Source organism: Botryllus schlosseri, chromosome 5, assembly GCF_051294905.1.
Source record: "Botryllus schlosseri isolate E-star chromosome 5, Bs_hap1, whole genome shotgun sequence".
NCBI lineage: Eukaryota > Metazoa > Chordata > Ascidiacea > Stolidobranchia > Styelidae > Botryllus > Botryllus schlosseri.
The window spans coordinates 23064071-23085854 of NC_137240.1; the positions used below are offsets into that span (position 1 = coordinate 23064071).

At 41.7% G+C, this 21784-nt stretch overlaps 1 protein-coding gene across 3 annotated transcripts in view; it reads right to left on the reverse strand.

The window, feature by feature from the left end:
* LOC145439436 (uncharacterized) overlaps positions 1-21784 on the reverse strand; it is a 50960-nt gene that overhangs the window by 22562 nt on the left and 6614 nt on the right. For all 3 annotated transcript variants that reach the window (XM_080316919.1, XM_080316920.1, XM_080316921.1), the window contains exon 5: positions 20553-20725. In XM_080316919.1, the coding sequence (XP_080173045.1) occupies positions 20553-20725 (173 nt within the window). The remainder of the gene's footprint in view (positions 1-20552; positions 20726-21784) is intronic.

The window sequence follows — 21784 nt, forward strand, 5'->3', positions numbered from 1 at the left end:
TGTAAACCTTTAGACTTGCCACAGCGTTCGATACTAAAATCAAGATATACCGTGCAAAAGCTTATGACGGATCTTGGTAAGGAGCATCGATAAAATCAATAGAAACCAATATCTGCTTTGCGTAAAATCTGTTAGCGATAAATGACGAGTCAACTCTCACTCGAATTAGGAAACGAAATTACCACTGACATAGTTCAGAGACAAACTTAAAACTTGGTACAGCGTTCGATACTAACATTAAGACTTACCGTGCCAAATGTCATGACCGATCTCGGTATGGAACATCGTCAAAATCAATGGGCACCAATACCAGCTTTTGAGTAAAACTGTTTGCGATACATGACGGATCAGCATACACTCAACTTCGGATACGGAATTACTACCCTAAACTTCAAGTAGAAATCCTGAAACTTGGGGCAGTGTTAAATACTACCATCACGACATGACATACCAAGTTTCAAGAATTATGATGATGTGAAACACCATCAAAATCGACCTATACCAGCAAAGGTCGACTAAACGCATATGACGGTAACCGAGTTCAGATATAGATACGATTGTTACATCACACCTTAAGGGCACATACCTATTTTGCCCCGGTTGCTCGGTAATTTTATGAATAGGAGAGAGTAAATCACTGTTTCTTTATTGTGCGCGGCTTTGAGAGAATAGGCAGTGAAAGCTTATTATGAGCGCTACCGGGGCATGCCCCGGCTAGGCATTCGCAAAGCGAAAACACAGAAGAGAATTCGATTTTCGCAGAGACTTCGCTATATAACGGTATTTACAAGCGAAAGGACCAGAAGAAGACGATTTTCGCTGTGATTTCGGTAAATATAGATTGCTGTGCGTCTATAAATGGTAAACAATTGTTATTGAACAGAATTTTAGGTGGGTCAATGCCCCAGTTGCCCTATAGGACGAGCCGCCACTGCTTTTTACCTTCGTCATTGGTTCTTTCCAGTGTTTTTTTTTTTTGTGGGGTGTTTCTGTCTACTATGTGCCCCAGGATTGTCAACTCCTCTACCCATTTGATATTATTTTGGGTGGGTTATCTTTATGTTCTTCCCCACGTCTCCCCCTACGGAGATTTTAACCTCTCCGAGTTGATATATCCTCTCAAAGAATTTGCAGAAGTTCTTTCCTAGGTCTGCAGTCTCCTTTGTTATTTTCAGGAATTCATGGTCTATGGAGTCCTAGGCTCCTCTCATTTCAGAAGTTATTTCCCTTATCAGGAGGTTCAGTTGCGCTATTGTTTGCGGCGAATTGACATATTGATTTCCGTGGGTAATAGCCGGGAGTACTCATTTCAGACGGCTCGTCAGGATTTTGGAAAGTATTTTGTAGTCCGTGTTGAGAAGGCTCACGGGTCTGTAGTTTTGGATTTCGTTTTTGTCTCCTTTTTTTGTTATAGATTATCTGGAGTACCGCTCTCGCTAGATTAGTGGTTATGTTTTGCGTTTCATATATTTCATTGAAGGTTTCAAGCATTTCATACGCCATCGTGTCGGGGAAGCGAGTGGCGCAGTGTGCTAAGCGACACCGTCACGACACCAATGTTTCTTGGTTCGAGTCTCGGCTCTACCATGTTTCTATATGTCGGAGGTTATCTGGGCTCCTCATCGCCGATCCCGCTGTACTAACAGTGTGTTGAAAAGCCCAGACACAGAGCAAGCCGCCCTCACATTAAGTCGGCAGCCGAGAACCGAAGACGGACGCAAGCGAGAGGAAAGAGTGAATTAGTGAAAGAGTGAATGCGCTGGTTGAACGTCGTCCAATGCGAAAAGCACTGCATGATGTTACAGAAACTGAACTGCTTCTTTGAGGTACAGAACTTCAATATACAATTGAATAGTATATTCATATTGAAATGAACCCGAATATTTTCGGCTGACACTCGTCAGGGGTAATCGTCAGCAACTAGTAGAGAATTTGAAAGAACAGCGTATATCAACAATCGTAACACAAAATATGACGTCACCAGCGCGAAATGTCGAATACGAGAGCGTTCAATGTACTATTTTTAGATGATACACGAACTCTTTTTGTTGGCACAGCCTTGGCTGGTGTATTTTGATAAAAGTCGACTCCAAGGCACACAAATGAAAGTGTGAGCGACCCTTTCCCAGTATGCGAAATCTGTCGTCTCGATAATTTTTCGCACAGGCGGGATTATCCAACAAGTGTTTGCCAATTGCAGAATTTATGGCCTTTGATTGTTCCGCATCAATCTTGAGCGGGTGAGTTAAGGGTGAGCTTTTCACCGAGCGTGTTCTAATGAATCTAGGGACATGCTGATTTATGCGTTCCTGCAAGCGCTTTGACGTTCTTCCCACGTAGCCACAATCACAGTGACACTTAAATTCGTAAAGTACATTGCTTTGCTGAAGTGCGGGTAGCACGTCTTTACGTGTTGCAGGGAGCAGTTGCGTTGTCGTGAAAATCACGTTGGTCTTCACTGTGTCGTAACACTTATTGACCGCTGAAATCAATTGCTTTTCAAAGCGGGTGGAAATAGGCCCTCTCCAAGGTAAATGGATGTAAACATCTTTAGTTGTTCGTTCGGTAGGCTCTGTTGACTTTTCTGCGTTGAAATGCGTTACCTTCCTCTCTATGCCACGGTTGATGACATGTTCAGGATAACCGTTATCAAGTAAGATTTTCCGGATATTGTCAAGTTCTGAGTTCAGTTTATTACCCGAACATATCATCAACGCTCTATGCACGAGGGTACCTATGAGGTTGATTTTTCTGCGTCTAGGACTAAATGAATTCCAACGAAGGTAATGGCCAGTGAATGTCGGTTTCCGGAAGATTGATGTTTCAAATTTATTGGTATCATGTTTTTCGACTAAAACGTCCAAAAATGACAATGAGTTATTTCGTTCTTTTTCAATTGTGAATAGCAGAGCCGGGTAAAGCGAGTTTAAGTGAATGAGAAATTGATCACAGTCTATCTCATTTCTGAATATGACAAAAGTATCGTCTACATAACGTCGGTACAACATCGGTTTGACGGACACACGCTGGGAGAGAAGCTCGACCTCATAAAACCCTACGAAAATGTTAGCCAAAATAGGTCCCAAGGGAGATCCCATCGATATACCGTCTATTTGTTTATAGATAACATTGTTAAAGCTAAATTCAACAGAACATGTAGCTGCCTGTAAAAGTTCAACAAAAACTTTACGCGGCATTGATGGTGGTGCTAGCTTACCGCCGTAAAGCGCGTTCGCACAAATATCGATAGTCTCTTGTAGCGGAACGTTTGTAAAGAGACTAGAGATATCAAATGAGCTCAAGAACACTTCTGAATCCGGCAGGTTCAGGTTTCGCATCTCACTGGCGAAAGTGAACGAATCACGAACACATTCGGTGCCGTACAGTTCACGAACTTCAGCAAAGCAATGTAGTTTACGAATTTAAGTGTCACTGTGATTGTGGCTACGTGGGAAGAACGTCAAAGCGCTTGCAGGAACGCATAAATCAGCATGTCCCTAGATTCATTAGAACACGCTCGGTGAAAAGCTCACCCTTAACTCACCCGCTCAAGATTGATGCGGAACAATCAAAGGCCATAAATTCTGCAATTGGCAAACACTTGTTGGATAATCCCGCCTGTGCGAAAAATTATCGAGACGACAGATTTCGCATACTGGGAAAGGGTCGCTCACACTTTCATTTGTGTGCCTTGGAGTCGACTTTTATCAAAATACACCAGCCAAGGCTGTGCCAACAAAAAGAGTTCGTGTATCATCTAAAAATAGTACATTGAACGCTCTCGTATTCGACATTTCGCGCTGGTGACGTCATATTTTGTGTTACGATTGTTGATATACGCTGTTCTTTCAAATTCTCTACTAGTTGCTGACGATTACCCCTGACGAGTGTCAGCCGAAAATATTCGGGTTCATTTCAATATGAATATACTATTCAATTAGAAACTGAACTGTACTGTGAAATTGAAATGTACCTATATCTGTGTCGTGACGCACAGGGCCTAAACGGCGAAAAGCATCACTGTATATTACCCCTGTAATAATATTAATACGCCATCGTGTTGATATTTATCATGTATATTTCCGCGCTCAAACCGTTCTTCTCTCCAGGGGTTCTATTTTTTCTCTGTTGGAGAATTGCTATCCTGGGTTCATGCATTTCGATCTTTCTTTCCATTGTTTGACATTGCTCTTTTTTGATATCTGAGGTATTCGTCTGCTGTTATTTTGTTTGTTTTCCCCTGCTGTACAGTTCCTCGTAGAATGTTTCAATTAGGCGTCTTATCTCGTCGTTATCTGTAATGTTGGACCCTGTGGGGGTGTTCAGCTCGTGTATTGACGCCATCTCTCTCATTTTCTGAAGGGCTTTACAGAGTGTGTATTTGTTATTATTTAGCAGTGTATCTTTCTCTACCTTTGCCTCTCTTTTTAGTTTTTTGAGTCCTCTTCTTTCATTTTCCAGAGGTTATTTTTTCCTTTCTGTAAGGTATGCTGGAATGGTTATGTTTTATGACGTTTTCTCTTTCCCTGAGCAGTTTTATTTCTTGTTTCTGTATCTGTTTCCTTCTCTCAGTTGTGGCGCTCCTCGTATGCTTTTTCGCAAGTCGTTTTATTCTCATCGTAATGGCTTCACACCATTCTACCCTGGTGGGGTATATGATGGGGTAAAGTGCTTTCCAACTGCTACATTTCTTTTGGAGCTCATTTGTGAATTCATCTGTGTGGTAGATTTGTATATTGTTATTCCGAATCGTTTTTTTCTCTCTTTTTACCTATGGATATCGTTGCTAGAACTGCATCATGATCAAATAGTATGCAAGGGATATGTTTTCAGGATATTGTTGTTACTTCTCTTGATACATATATCCTGTCTAATCTCGATCATCCACTATTGTAAAAGTGGGCGAATACCTTCTTATCCCCATTAGATTATCTTAATGTGTCTTTTACATCTATCGTATTCATTATCGATTTGAAGAATCTCGTTTCCCTTTTTTTGTTTTGTGTGAGTTGATTGGGTGTGTATCATTTTTATAATCTTCAACGGCATTGAAGTCTCCCCCTGTCACAGTGGTTCCCAACGTGGGCGATTTGGCGGTCAAGGGGGGGGGGGGCAAAAATAACGAAGGGGGCGATAGGGGGCGAAAACGGACGAAGGGGGCGATAGGGGGATGATGGTATATTAAAACGGCTATATTGGAGTCGGGACCATAACTACCGCATCCCGAACAATCCAATTGGGGATAGGGGGCCCGCAATCGAAGGAAGCCCAAAATTATTTCGTGAATTAACATAAATATTACCGTAATTTTTTAGAAATGAATGCGACTTTTTCAAAAATTTCTCGCGCTGTGCGCGATTTAATATTTCCATGTATATTGATGTTGGGGTCCCCGTCACCCAACAAAAATACACATGATTTATGGAAATGGCAGACTTCGGCGTCGGCCATTACTGCGCCACGACGCACCAAGACATATATAGTAGATACCATGTAACATGCGACTCCGAGAAGTGTGTCAGAACGATCAGCAGCGGGAAGACCTTGTCCGAAAAGAAATGCCCTTGTGATGACCGAAAACTTCGATATATATACATATGTGTCTAATTGTCCTCAATGGCTGGCGTCGAATGTTCCTGTCCTGGTGACCTTAACCCTACAGGACAAATGACATCCTGCAAGGAAAATAAATATTTGCCAGTAAAGAAATACCAATATGAAATCATGTGCATCTTTTTGTTTGGTACGTTTTGACGATTTCCATATCTTCTGACATAGCAGATATAGGAGGCCACGAAATAGTAAAGAAGTCAATATAACAACGATTCCGCCCAAAGATGTTTAATTATTATTTAGGGGTCCTACCTTTTCCAACATACCACATCGACCATATTGACCGATTCAAACATGAATTATATAAATTTGTCGCGCTTCGCGCGTTTAGGCGAAATACGGTGACTCAACAAACAGTACAGGAAGTAGGGTATAGCTGATATGTAGCGACAAAAAGCCCACTGGCTGAAGAGGGTCTGGGGTTTGTTTTATCACCCCATGGGGCCAAAGACCAACGTTTTTTTGGGGTGAGGGGCTGAAGACGCGCTGTTTTTCGGTTCCCAATATTTTGGGGGCGATGATCGGTGTGGAGCTTCAAAAGGGGGCGATGAGTCGAAAAAGGTTGGGAACCACTGCCACTATCACTTTGAGCTTCGTTTTAGCTACTCTTGTTGCCAGATGCCTTATCTGGTTTTTCTTTTTTGCATTATTGTTATGTTCGTAATAGTTTATTATATCTAGTGTAGTTTCACCAAATTTTATTTCAACCTTAATGAGTCTTCCGTCGATATCCTTTTCCTGGTCAAGGATTTTCGTCGAGGTTCTTCTGGGGATAATGAGTATTGCTGTTCCAGCTGTTCTGTTGTCGCCTGAGTTCCAAACGGATTTTCCTTTCCATTCTCTTTGCCATGTCCTCTGTGAGGAGGTTCAAATGCGTTTCCTGAATTAGGGCTATGTCGGCCCCTGTTTTCCTGATAAATGTAAGTAACAGTCTTCTTTTGTTTTCGTCGTTCATTCCGTTGGCATTTATTGTTAATATCCTGATTTTCTCATGGCCCTCCATTTTGCTTTTTATTTATTTGGGTTGACGTCGTCGGTTTACATTTCCTCTTTGCATCTTCCGCATTCCCTTTCGCAGGCGTTATATTTCAGCGTTACTTTGTTCTTCAGTTGGGCCTCTGTGTATGTATACACATATTCATCGTTGCAGTACGCTAAATTGGTGTAGTGCTTTGTCGCGCAGCTCAGGCATCTGCTCGTCTCTCCATAGTTCGTGAAGTGCATCAGTCTTTGGCAATTAATGCATTCCGACATTACCACGCCCTCTGTGGAGAAGCTGAAGTTTCTCTTCGCCGTATATGTCCCACTTTTGAAGTCTTTGCTCTGTCTCGGCCTTTTTTTTTCTAGCATTGGCTTCTTCAGGTTCGCTAATTGCATCCTCCGAGCTGTGGAGGTCTTCCGAGAGTTGGAATGTGTATGTTCCTTTGCTCTTCGGGGCTTGGCTTTCTGCGCTACTTTCAGTAGTTTCTGATCTGGTCAGGACATCTCCCAGACTTTTCGCTATCATTTTTGCCTCCAAGGGACGTCTTGCGGCATTCTCAGTTTCACGGGCAATTTATCGCTCTTTGGGAACTCCCTCGTCTAATAAGTCATTTTCCGAGGGTGCCACATCGTTCTTACTTTCTTGTTCATCAATCTGAAGCGTTGTCGGAGTGTAGTTCTGTCTCTGCCCTTCGTTTAGTTCCTGGGAATTAGCTATCCCTCGTTTTGACTGCTCATTATCGTCTTTTGTAGGAGTTTTTGGGGTTGATGCTGCCCCTTCTCCTTCATAACTTCCCTCTTATCAGTGGGTTTTCTAACGATCTGTTCGATTTTCCTCGGGTTTTCCTTGCAGAATATCTGTTAATGGCCCGGCTCGCAGCAGTAGCCACAAGTCGGTATCTGTCCTCTATATTTTACAGCGATCTTCGCGCCGTCAATCCAAATATAACTTCTTATCGGTCTTTCGTCAAGGCTTTTCTTTTGAAGGAGGAGGGTCCTCACTCCAGTCTTAACTCCCCTCTTGTCCCTTTGGTGGACAATACTCCTAATTTCCCCATATATGTTCCGAAAGTATTCGGTTAATCGTTCTTCCCTGAGCGTTATCGGTACGCAGCTGAGGTGTACGGCTACATTTTCTGAAACGTGGAGCCAATGTGCCGGGGAACCACCTCCATTCTTTCAAAGTTCTACTATTTTTCTGTCTGTTGGGACAGCCACTCTTCTTCCCGTGAATGTCAGGTCGACCTGACCATTCAGATATTGTACGATCCTTTCGATTTCCTCTTTTCGTAATCCAATGCTGTCAAATAAATTCCATAGGTCCTCCTTAGGTATGGGTCGGTTCATTTTAATTCCCAGGTCACAAGAGCGATCAATCGGTTCGATATTTCCGGCCGCATTGGCATATGAAGTCGGGGCCTAGCCCCTTCCAGTATTGTTCATATCGATATTTCCTTGGGGCAACGCCCTGCGCCTTTTCGCGCGCAAATCTGACTGTAGCTGCTTCCCGCCAAATTTTATCTCTCCGACAGTACGCAAGTTACTGAGACGCTACCATGTTGCTGTTCCGCTTTACGGTTTGCGGTTTACGGACTATTCGGCTTCTGGACATATCGATATCGGAAGCTTCGACCAACATGCGTCGATCATTTTGTGCCTAGGTTTTATAGTTGACGCATGGAATATCGGGCTGGTGTAAATGACCATTGTAGTCGACAAACACCATAAATACCACAAACAACAACATTATTGGTATTTACGATGTACTCAAATCTAATGTTATTTGTGGTAATCAAGGTGTTTGTAGATTACAATGGCCATTTACACCAGGCTGATATTTCTTATCTTTGATTCCGTGACCACCGACTTGTAGCACGGCACACTTCTATAGGCTTTTGTAAGACACCGCTTGTGCCGGGGGTCGCCAACTCAAAATGGGTCGCGGGCCACTTTGCAAATTTCGTAGAGGACGCGGGCATGCATTCAATATCGAGATTAATTAGGCGCTATCTCGTCACCTACTCAACCTTAATGATTTGGTATCTTGGTAAATTTGGGATACCGGGCTAATCGAACGCCTTGTAATCAATGTTCCCTCTAATTTTTCAAGAGTCTGCGCAAACACGCCAACTCACTGCGCAGGCCCGCGGACAACAGTGCGCAACCACCCTCCAATAGAGTGATAAAACTAACTACTGGGGGCTTCGCCCCCCAGCCCCCCTACGGCTCTAGGCTTCTTCCGGTACTTATCATGTACTTTGGGTGCTCATTTAGTAGTAGCGTCGCGAAGCGCGAAAATATATCTATAATTCATGATTGCATCGGCCAATATGATCGGGAATTGCATATATATTGCTATCAATTTTTATCCTCTCCCTGCTCACATAATCAGATTTACCGGTAGAGCTAATCCAGTGAGGTGTGTTGGAATAGATAGGCCCTCTAAATAATAATAAAACATCTTCGGGCGTACCCGTTGATATAATGACTTCGTTACATGGATGCTATTTCGCGACCCCCTATCTGCTATGTCAAAAGGTATTGAAATCGCCAAAACGTACTAAAGTAAAAGACGTACACGCTTTCAAATTGGTATTTCTTAACTGGAAAATAATGTTCCCTCGATATGGCATTTGTCTTGTTGTGGGACTAGGATCGCCAGGACAGGAACATTCGGCGCCAGCCATTTAGGCGCCCATTCGCATGGACAATTACACATATATTTGCATATATCGAACTTTTCGGTGAGCACCGGGGCAGTCTTTTTCGCCCAAGGTTTTCTCGCTGCTGATCGTTCTGGCGCACTTCTTGGATTCGCATGTTACATAGCCTTTAACTTCATATGTCTTGGCGCGTCATGGTGCGGTAATGGCCGACGCCCAACTGCCAATTTCTATAAATCATGCCTAATTTTTGTTGGGAAAGGGTACCCAATAATCAGATATCTTACAATAATAAAACGCGCGTAGCGCGAAAAAACATTCCTGAAAAATTTCGGGAAAGTTACGGTCCTTAGTAAATCTTACGCAATGGTCATGCCACGCGAAGAAGACTATATCATTGGTTAGTTTCTCGCAGATTAACTTCGAGCTAGCCCATTGTTACTTATAACTTTGTTAAACCAGGTTATTTCGCCATTCCCAGAAAATAATGCGCTATTGAAATAATATCAGTATCGCTTACGTGTACGAGGCCATACTAAAAAAATATCTTCCGTGAGGCGCAGGTCATTGTGAACTCTAATTTCCTCACGGAGCGCAATAGTTACCTTTGCGGGGCGCACTTGTACCTCGGTTTCAGACTTCAGTGATAACACTATTTGGCCCCCGCAATGTTCCATCTTAATTTTCACGAATCTGCGCGCCTGCTTGGTCCATTGGACAACAGTGCGCAACAACTATAAGAAAAAACATCATTTCTGATTTTTTGTGCGCAACGTAGATTTTATGTGCGCAGAGACCGTTTCAGCACTGCGCATTTGCGCACATGCGCAGCTTAGAGGGAACATTGCTTGTAATCCTAATTAAGGAAAGGATTGCACCGTGTGTTGATTGATCAGATAGAAGCAGATATTGCGGCGCCTGTATGACAATTCTATTCTCAAATCCACATTGTCTTCGTCATTATCGGCGAGAAATAACTTTGAAGTGACATTGCTGTCGACATTCCTGTCGTCATTGCTGTCATACATTCATTAAAAACGATTTATTCCTTGTAGCCTATATGTGGATAAACGGGCGAATAATGTATCGATTCAGCAATCCGGCCGCCAAGTACTTAGTTTTCCTACGTCTTGCCCGCCGACTGGATAAGTTGCCCGTCCCTGCCTTAGACCGATGGCAAAAATGGTTGACAGAAGGCCCTTGCGCCAGACGGGTGTGTTTATTTTGTACAATGAAGCTAATTAAATAAGGAAGCTAATGAAAAGCTAATTAGGCTAATGAAAAGCTAATGAAGCTAATGAAACAAGGTAATGAAGCTAATTAAAAAGGAACCTAATGAAAAGCTAATAAAGCTAATGAAAAGCTAATGAAGCTAATGAAACGAGCCAATGAAACTTCAGATATTGTGCACAATTTACAACTTTGACTTAGATCAATTTCGAAAACCACAACACATCGAAAAACTTCGCTGATTGCGATTTTCAATAATATCGCGAACCGAAAAGGGTGGTTGAAAGATATTACTGAAAGCGTAGTTTATCCATGAACTTGACTGGCATAGACGTCGGCCAATTTAGCGTCAATCAACTATCTGATGTGTGGTGGTTCCAAATTTAATTGATCCTGGTCAAAGTTGTAAATTGTGAACAATATCTGAAGTTTCATTAGCTTCTTTTTTCATTAACTTGTTTGCTAATGAAAAGCTAATAAAGCTAATGAAAAGCTAATAAAGCTAATGAAAAGCTAATAAAGCTAATGAAAAGCTAATGAAGCTAATGAAACGAGCTAATGAAAAAATGAAGCTCATGAAAAACTAATAAAAATCTCATGAAGCTATAATGAAAAGCTAATGAAGCTAATGAAACAAGCCAATGAAAAATGAAGCCAATGAAACTTCAGATATTGTGCACAATTTACAACTTCGACTTAGATCAATTAAGAAAATCACAACACATCGAAAAACTTCGCTGATTGCGATTTTCAATAATATCGTGAACCGAAAAGGGTGGTTGAAAGATATTACTGAAAGCATAGTTTATCCATAAACTTGACTGGCATTGACGTCGGCCAATTTAGCGTCAATCAACAATCCGATGTGTTGTGGTTCCAAATATAATTGATCTTGGTCAAAGTTGCAAATTGTGCACAATATCTGAAGTTTCATTAGCTTCTTTTTTTCATTAGCTTCATGATATTTTTATTAGTTTTTCATTAGCTCGTTTCATTAGCTTCATTAGCTTTTCATTAGCTTCATGAGAGTTTTATTTGCTTGCCATTGGCTTCCTCTTTTCATTAGCTTGTTTCAGTAGCTTTTCATTAGCTTCCTATTTTTATTAGTGTATTTTTTATTAGCTTGTTTCATCAGCTTCATTAGCTTTTCATTAGCTTCAAGATACAAAATAAAGACACGCCATCATGTAGTGCTGGTATATGGTCAAGTGTGCATCGGCATGTCCGATATCCAGACTGCACGGGGCTCAATATATCATGGTGTTGCAGATACCATTTTAATCGATCAGCTATCATTGTCTCCATTATCTTAGACATGTGACTGGTTAAAGCTAAGTGACAGTGAGATGCTGCCGATGACTTCGTTTTCCCGGATTTAAGTATCGGTAATATGATGGAATGGAGCCAAGCCTTAGGCACCGTAACCTCGTTCGAGGAGTCGTTGTACAGTCGTAATAATTGTTCCAGCTTCCAAGGCGGTTGAGCTCAAGTGTTTTAGCATTTCATAACTAACTTTGTCTTGTCCGGTTGCAGTGTTTTTTTGATATCGCTCGCTTCAATTCGTCCAACGTGAACGACCAGTTTATCGGATCATTGTTGTCCAGCCAAGTGGCAGCAAATCAAATGTATATTTCTCGAAGTATAATTTTCTGGCTGAAAATGTGCCGGAGTAGTTATTATCACTACTTACTTGACTGTACATGTTTGCTAACAAATTTGCCTTTTCTGTGTTACTTGATGCAACGAGTTGACCGTTTTGATGCAACGAGTTGACCGTTGTGAAGTGTAGGAATGAAAACTGATGGCCGCCGTCATGTAAATGCTTTTGCCATGCCCCATACCTTTGTTAAACGAGTTTGTTTGCCAAGGGTTTCACAGTAGTTCTGCCAGCTCTGATTCTTCGCACTTATGATTGTTCTTCGTCATGGAGCTCTTCGCTGTTTAAATGCTATGACATATTGCGGGGAGAATGTTCGTTTTATTTGGAGATAAGCGGCACGCCGTCATCTCTGCGCTTTCGTATAATCTTCATTCCACCAGGGTACGGGTATTGTACCATGATTACTGGCTGCAGAGGTTGAGGGTATGGATTGCAATCCTGTCAGCATCAAGCAGCGTTTAATGAGCTTGGCGCTTTGATTTAGTGTTAGATCACTTGTATTCATCGATGAAATTTCATCGGCAATTTCCGCAAACTTGACCCAATCCGCCCTCTTAAAATTCCATCTACGAATTTTTCCGTTGCCTGGCTGTTCAATACTGCAGTCTAAATATGTCAATATGACGCAATGATCACTCCCCATGAAGTGTTCGGTAACCGAGGTGGTACATCTGAAGATGCGATCGAAAGATCTAGCAGACTCCATCTGCGTCATGTGTTGATTGCCAAGTTCAATCTTGTCGGACTTGTTGTATTCAAAAGTACTAGATTATTTTCTTATTTTCACTAAGAGCACTGTCGATGGATTTGCCCGGTTAATTTGAGAAGTGTGACCAGTTTCGATGATGAGCATGAACATTAAAGTCTCCTAAAACCAGTGTTTTCGTTTTGGATTCTGAAAGAAAAATTATATTTCGTGGTCTCTTGGCGGAGCGTAGACTTTAATTAGCTTGAAATCACATATCTTGAATATCTGTGTTTCCAAAGAGCCATCTTGTTGAGGTTGCATTTCTTTTGGATCCAGACCCTCACGAATGAAAGTTGCCAATCCTCCACCATGGATATTTCTGTCTCTACGTTTAAGTAAATACCCATCCAATTTTGGCTGATATTTCTGTATAAGATGTGTTTCATGTATCATGATTATATCTGGCTTACGCGAATGCGACGAATTATAGCGTTTCAGTTCTGGTAACTTTCGGTAGATGGATCCACAGCTCCATTGCATTATGACTAGACCAGAGTCGTTTAAATTAAACTTGCTAGTTCGACTTCACCTGTGCTTAAACAAGTAGACACAATCTTAAGCAATGTTCCCTCTATGCTGCGCACGTGCGCAAATGCGCAGTGCTGAAACGGTCTCTGCGCACAGAAAATTTCAGCTGCGCACAAAAAATCCGAAGTGATGTTTTTTTTTAGTCGTTGCGCACTGTTGTCCAAGGGACCGCGCAGACTCGTAAAAAATTAGAAGGAACATTGCAAGGGGCAAATAGTGTTATCGCTGAAGTCTGAAACCGAGTTACGAGTGCGGCCCGCAATGGTAAATATTGCGCTCCGTGAAGAAATGAGGATTTGCAATCACGTGCAAAGTGCACCTTACGAGAGTGATTTTTCTTCTAGTATGGTCTCGTACGCGTGAGCGATACTGATATCACTTCAATAGCGCATTATTTTCTAGGAATGGTGAAATAGCATGGTTTAACAAAGTTGGGCTAGCTCGAAGTTGATCTGCGAGAAACTAACGAATAGTCTTCTCCGCGAGGCATAAACATTGCGTAAGATTTACTCAGGACCGTAACTGCCGCACCCCAAACCCCCCGATTGGAGGGGGCGAAAGGGGGTCCAAAATTATTTCGTGAATCAACATAAATCATGATGTATTTTTTTGAACCGCAATAACAAAAAGTACGGATGATTTATAGAAATGGGCATGTAACGAAGTCATCAGGCCTACACCCAAATTGATAGGAATATATATATGCAATTCCCGATCATATTGACCGATTCAATCATGAATTATAAAAAAATTCGCGCTTAGCGCGTTTACGCGAAATAACCACTAAACGGGCACCCAATATAGACGATAAGTACTGGCAAAAAGCGCAGAGCCAAAGGGGGGTCTGGGGGGCGTCGCCCCCCAGATCTTCGGTTATCATCCCATGGGGGCCTGGTTGCGCACTGTTGTCCAAACGCCTGCGCAGTGAGTTGGCGTGTTTGCTCAGACTCGTGGAAAATTAGAGGGAACATATTGATCTTAAGTATAGCCTACATCAGCGTCTTCGCGGTTCAGAGCGGCTGCGAGTACTTTTTGCACAACCACAGCTATGACAGAAGCTGCTACGGTTCGTTCGTAAGCGTTCAATCATAATTTGGCTCTGTACTATCATACTTTCATTGTCATTATCTTCTCGCTGACTGCTGTCAACAGGATTTTTCGCCGTGGTTATGTTGAAGTCCCGTGGCCAATCGATCTGCAAGTTCTTTGCTGCTTGTATGCGGTCTTCAGCATTTTGTCTAGTAATTCGTCTAGGTCAGCGATTCTCAACCGGGGTCCGCGAAGCAATTTCAGGGGGTCCGCGAGACCTCTAAATTTTTAAAATTGTTGATAACCCTAATTTTATTTTATTTTTTAATTTGAGAAAGCATGAGGTGGTTTCGCACCACAACCGCTAAAACCTCGTGACTCATATCATCATAATATTCGTCTGACATGGACTATCGTAGTGTGGAAACTCATTTTCATTACCAATACTCCAATAATCTGCTGATACAAACATATTGCTGTTTAGAGACGTTTTGTGGGGGTTTGTGTAAAAAATAAAATATGGAGATAGTAACGTCAATCAGGGTGACTACGTAATGGCTGCGAAACCTTCTCCATTAGAAGTTGTCTGTCTCATCACATTAGTGAACACTGAACAGTCGTTTGAAAAAAAAATTTCCGAAGTATTTTGATAATTTGTCCCAATGCAAGGAACTGCTTCTTGGAGGTACAGGACTTTAATATACAAGAATATAGTATATTCAAATTAAAATGAACCCGAATATTTTCGGCTGACACTCGTCATAAATCGGACAATGATATTATACCTGCTCTCAAAGCTCGGCAATCAGATTTGGCGCATTCTTCTGCTGATTTTTTTTATGAACAAGGAATGTTCCGTTGCTATCAAAGCATTACGCCCCAACGCTGAAATTCATATCACCAGTTATATTGGTATGCAGCCTTGTCTTGTTAATGTTCAATTGTTCATGGTCGAAAATGTTTGCTCGTAAATATATATGTAAACCCGAACAGAACAAGTCGTTTCATGACAGTCTTTCTCTGGTTGGAAAATGCGGATCCATTATTTGGAGCATAAAATTTGTCTCGAATTTTGGATTAGGATTTCACTTTCACGGTAGAAACTATCTGCAGGCCCTGCGCTAGATGCTGGACGTGATATGTTCATAAAATATGTGTTTCTTCATTCTGGTGCCATAAGTGTTGCGATCATACATCGTCGGAAGCGTTATGCGTTAATATTGCATTAGCTTCCATCTATCTTTGCGGAAGTGGTTTTCGGCACTCCTCGTTCGTATCAAAACGAAGACGCAGATTTTCAAAACACGACAACGTACTTCAAGAAATACAGCAGCAAAATTAGCTTTGAAATAATAGAAGTCAACCAATTTCAACATAACTAGTATGATGTTATCTTGAGGAAAAGTCATTATTTTGCTGTTTATCACAAGCCTACAGTTCATATTTGCACAAGACAGATGAAGGTTGCACCATAATAGAGCTAACATTGAGCTAGAACTGGAGGGGGTCCGCGAGGGTCCGTGACGATGAAAAGGGGTCCGCGAAGCCAAAAAGGTTGAGAACCATGGTCTAGGTGGATTGTTCCAAACCTTGGGTGTGATCGTTCGATCTAATTTCTTCTTTCGGACTTGGGTCTTGGCCTCCCAGTAAGATAAATGTTCAGTATTACGCACGTTCTCAATGCACTTTAGCTCTTTTCATACCAGTGATGAGCATCTGAGCGGAGCCGGAGTGTATTCGGACCGGATTTTTGCCGATTTTGTGACACTCGAAGCAGAGTCGGATATCAGTGCAGATATTTCTTCAGGGATTTTCGGAGTGTTGTTACTTTAGCCTCGGATATCTTTAGCTCTGACCAGAAGTGACTATTGATTACAAACCAAAACACAGACAGTTGCCGCCTTGTAACATGACGGGAAACATGCAAAAATGTTTGCCAAGGATCCACGTGAATAAATATCAGCCATCTGCACTGCAATTGGGGACTGGAGAGTAGGCAATACTATAAGGCCAACCATATTATCACATTTATTTAGTAAAAAGCATTACCAAGTGTACCATGCTTGCCAGTCTAATGATATATAACCGGTTAAAATGGTATGATTGGCCATGAGCTATCTTAACCCAGTGATATAGCAAAGCATTTTCGTAGAGCAGTGTCTGTAATTCAGCGGGGCTGCGCATTTGGAAATATTCGACAATGAATGGGATTCTTCGACAGTCAATAGCCTACCTCTAGCGATATGGATATTTCGGATACTTGACGAGATTCTTCGGATTATCTCGGAGTCTGGGATTGAGCTCTTCGGAGTCGGAGGGAGATTTCCATAGAGACTAAAGTTGTAGGACGGATTCGGATTCTCGAAAAGCACTATCCGCTCATCACTGTTATATACTGCGCAGCCGCCGTATGCTGCGCTATGCGTGCCTTTGCAATTTACACAGTACCTGTCGCTATCACATTCGCCTCGCGACTGTTGCCTACTTCCGCAATTGGAGTAGCCTGTTGATCCTCTGCAGTGTTTGGCTCGATGACCGTAATGATTGCATTTATAGCACCGTCTTGAAGCAGGTGTGTACAGATTGGTATGAAACCGTATAATACTCCAAACCAATAATACTCCAACCGTAATACTCCGTGTGTAGAACGTCGGGATATTCCATGGTAGGGAAACCTATAAGAACTGATTCACAATCAACATATTCTTCGTTATATCTGCGCTTCAACCTCTTGATGAATGTATAGTGCTGTGCGACGTGAGCATATTGACTTGAGCTCATATTCTGGAATTTCCAATGGTACGCCCGATATAGCTGCTCTGGATTTTGTGGAGTCCGCAACGAATTTCTTGACTGTGATAGGGATCCGTTTGTTTTCCTCTCCAAGATCATCACAGTTTAGCATAATGTCCATTTGTTTCCTGTTGTAGCATTCCAATATTAGATCTGCCGATCTTAGTATTCTGATTTCCATATATGCTCCTATCAACTTGAACAGGGATCTGTTGACAGCCGTAGAAAAGTAGTTCTTCATCTGTTGTTTTTTGCCAGATATGATAACAAATTGTTTTAGTTGCTCCTGAGAAGGATTCCTGACTCTTTCCGTAACCTGTATCTTGTTATAGTTAGATCATCCTTATCACTACTATCATCGCTTTTCATATTTTTGCGACTGTTTGCGCAGGTCCATGACTTCCTGATCCTGTTTCATTTTACGATACGACTGTCTTGTACAGTAACTAAACGTAACAAGACATATACACAGATCAGTGAATATTAGCCGGAGGTAAATTGAAGGAAGCTTAGAAAAAGTTTCAGTGGAATAATTTGGCAAGAAGAATCTTTTGCAATGGTAGCACGTATAGTATATACTTATTGTAGCCATTTTGGTGTCTAATGCCTTCTATTTCCTGAGTTGGGTTTCGCTTAAGCGGACCTGGCCATAAGCTAAAACGAAAACCAATGGCGCAGCCCCATTCTAACTTACTTCGTTTTAAATCCATATACTTCTAAGATCCAAAAGACATGTTACACTTGGCATATGACATGACCTTATAAGCAAATAATTTATTTCTCCAATAACATTGTGACTTACGTGACAGACAGATCATCACAGCATCAGATAACACCTACAGCCCTACACGCATTCACTATATAGTTACTTCTAATTCAGAGACATACTCAGACCGGTGCAAGGTCAGTCACAATCTAGCGTCGGTGTATGGATGATACGATGCAACTATGACATTTTAAATCGTATTAAAATTTGGATTATTGCCGTTGCTTAAACTTGTAAGTAGCAGCACATATTAAGCTCATTCCGAGTTGAATAAACTTCATTTCTACCACACCCCTTTTCGGATGCTTTAACGCCCCCAAGGGTGCGCCCCCCAGTTTGAGAACCACTGGATTACGCAGATCAGACAGCGATGATACCCAGATAACCTCCAGCACCGAGTGAGGACAGGAATCTGTATCGACTGGAGTTGTAGTAATGTAACGTGCCACTACGCTTCTCGGCACCTCGGCCGTCCAGTTGGCAGTTAGTTGAAAACGGTAATAAACTCGAACTGACAAGCTGGACGTGATTGAACGACACCTTGCGACATGACCTCATTGAAAAGGTTTCGTAACGAGGCTGAATACTGTACTGAGTACCACAGAAGTCGTGTGTGCTGTAGGCCTACTCATGTTTACGAAATGATGAGGCAGAGAGGGAGAGAGAGGGAGGGAGAGGGAGGGAGGGAGGGAGGGAGGGAGGGAGAGAGGGAGGGAGAGAGAGAGAGAGAGACAGTAACAACATCTTATATATACTTATCACGACCAGGATTAGGCTACATCGCTCAAATGCTCTGATATAAGATCAATATTCAGTAGATTTTAAAATATTCCACATAGAATTGTGGCAAGTCACAGGTCCACTAGCTGCAATATCATAACCCGACAGTTTTAAGATGTCATGATGCATCCTCTCGGATGTGGTCTATAACCCATTAATTAAAAAATTATGTCCGGCAGAAAAAACAATGGTATGCAAATATATCTGAAAAATTGATTTTTTTCGTGTCAAGCGTGAATAACACAGTAGTACATTGCATTTCCACGATGTTTGTTGAATGCCTGTCGCCAGGTCCTGTCAAACAAAGCCTACTTGGAAATTTTACATCGAATATCCCTATTATTGATGCTGCGGCCTGCGGCGTAATCAAAAATTAGGAAATTGGCCCGCGAGCACATTTGAGTTTGATACCTCTGGTTTATAGTGTTATGGTTATCAATCACATTTGAATTCATTCAAGGTATGGGTCGATGGCAATGCGCGAGCCGTTCAAGTCATTCGAAAACGTCGACGACTGCAGTAATCAAGGTAATAATCCACCGTCTCATGTATGCTCGCTGTCAAGACGTCCTCACCCGACGACTGTCAGATTCGAAGTCGTGTGATTTGCAGTGTTAAACGAGCAGAATGTATAGTATGAACTGTTGGAATTCCAATATCAAGGGGTAAAACTTACTATTACTGTATGACTGTAATTAATGACTGTCAGTGTTCAGTTTTACAACGTATCTCTTAGAAATCGGAGCTAAATATAGGATCTGGGTTTTTCTGGGTATATTTAGTTTCCGCATCTGGGTTTTTCCGAAATATCCCAGTGGCATCCCTGTCGACGAGGGAGAGTAGTGAATTTTTCGATTTTCGTAACTCGGTTTAGGTGTCGCAGATCCCTAGGTTAGTAACGCTCAATATAATCACTGCTCTATACCTTAAAGTCTTACACATCCTTTTTTCCTATAAGGACTACTACGGATTCGGTGTATTATCTGCACTATGGGCAATATTTCCTCTAAGCTGCGCACGTGCGCAATTGCACAGTGCTGACACGTTCTCTGCGCACAATAAATCTACGCTGCGCACAAAAAATCCGAAGTGATGATTTTTTTTTAGTTGTTTCGCACTGTTGTCCGAGGGGCCGCGCAGTGAATTAGTGACTGCGCGCAGACTCGTGATAAATTAGAGGAAACATTGACTATGGGGTGTCCATGTACAAGGTTTGAGAAAAATTTAAAGGGGTGTACCATTACGAAAAAGTTTGAAGATAATTTTTTTTGATGACCTTCGGGTGGTGGGTGTATGAATGAATATGCATTGACCATTGAAGGGCAATGCCAATTCTCTTTATAAAGCAGGGTTGATTACAAGTATTCGGTGTATCATAGGTGGGATCAATTATTCCCTAAGTTGCTCGAAATCTTGCAACAGCTATAATCCCAAGGTACAACGATACTCGATCACAATGCAAATTTTATTGCAATGACGATTAGGAATTGAACTCACTGTCTTTCTCATCAGCGAGTCCGTAATATTTGCGTGTGGCGTGCGTGTGTAGTGAGGGTGTGAGGATCGGGTGGAGGGGTATGTATATGCATTGTCCATGCTATTTATAAAACCGGCTTCACTACTAGTACTAGTAGGCCTATTATATGTGGAATCAAATATTTCCAGTTGTTCTAAACTTTTCAACAGATGCATTCCCATGGTTCAATGATACCCGATCGCAGAGCAAATTTTATTGCAATGGCAATTAGGAAATCAACTCACTGTCTGCACGACCAAGTCCGTAGTATATGCATGTGGCTTTGGCGATTTCACTTCCATTGATACTCGCTTCAATTGTGAACTTCCAGCTCTTCCTGTGGCAGAAGCCATCATCAAACTCGACCCAAGTATCGAATGTTCCGTTAAAAGATGGCTGATGCGGGCAACGGCTTACTCTAAACACGAAGCAAGGTTAATGAAAGCTACTATTGACACCATACCATAAGTCGAAGTTTGTCAAATTTATACGGTTATAGGACATAATGCACGATCAAATTGTTTTGTTATACCGAGAATGTGTTCCAAGTCTATTTGGTCACGTCCAGGAAACTGTCTAACATCATTCTGATATGTCTATTCAAATCAGATACACTTAGGGTATATAGTGTTGAGCTCAAGCATACTTCACAATTAGTTGTGATGACGGACAAAAATATAATTTCGACGAACAAATATTAACAATTTATCAATCAAAATATTATTATCGCTCCCTCAGAAAGTGATATATCACTGTGATGGATATAGTTAGAGGATTCATTGCTCTGATTCCCTGATCAATATTAGATTTACCGTAGATATTAATAATGTATATCTCGATTCGCAGTAAAACTGATAAGCCGCCTGTAAACTTTTGAGAATCTAGTAACAAGTCATATCGTTATTTTGACACAATACACGAAGAGTTTAGATTACATAATCGCGGTAAATGAAGAATTAACAAGAGTGAAAAATAGAAGTTGCAAAAGTTTTGTTGTGATTTTTGAGCTCAGTTAAAATAACCCTTACCGTGCGTTCAAAATCTTGTGTAGAATAAGCCAATGTGCAGTTCCTAATAAAGAGATCTTTTGGCCATTATCTAATCAAATTTATGCCTTCATTTTTTGGAAATCCTATATTAGGTATTTGCCTCTGATCCCATCAGCCCCGAAGTCCACCATTAGAGTGAGGATATTGCATCGCACTCCATTTGCAGATCTGCGTTTTCAGTTATTTCCGCTGATTAGTTTGAATCTTTGATCAAATGCGAAGGCCCGGCCAATGAAGAGGCATTGATTTCTGTTCTTTTGGAGAATTTGAGAATGATATCTGACCGGTTGCTCTTTATTTCGAGATCAGGTGACGTTGAATTGTTTGCATATTTCGCGGTCAGTCGGGGTTGTGTCTCCATGTGTATTTGGTGGCTGAGAATGCACCGCGCTCGAACATGAGATGTGCCAAAGTTTCTTTTTGGCTTT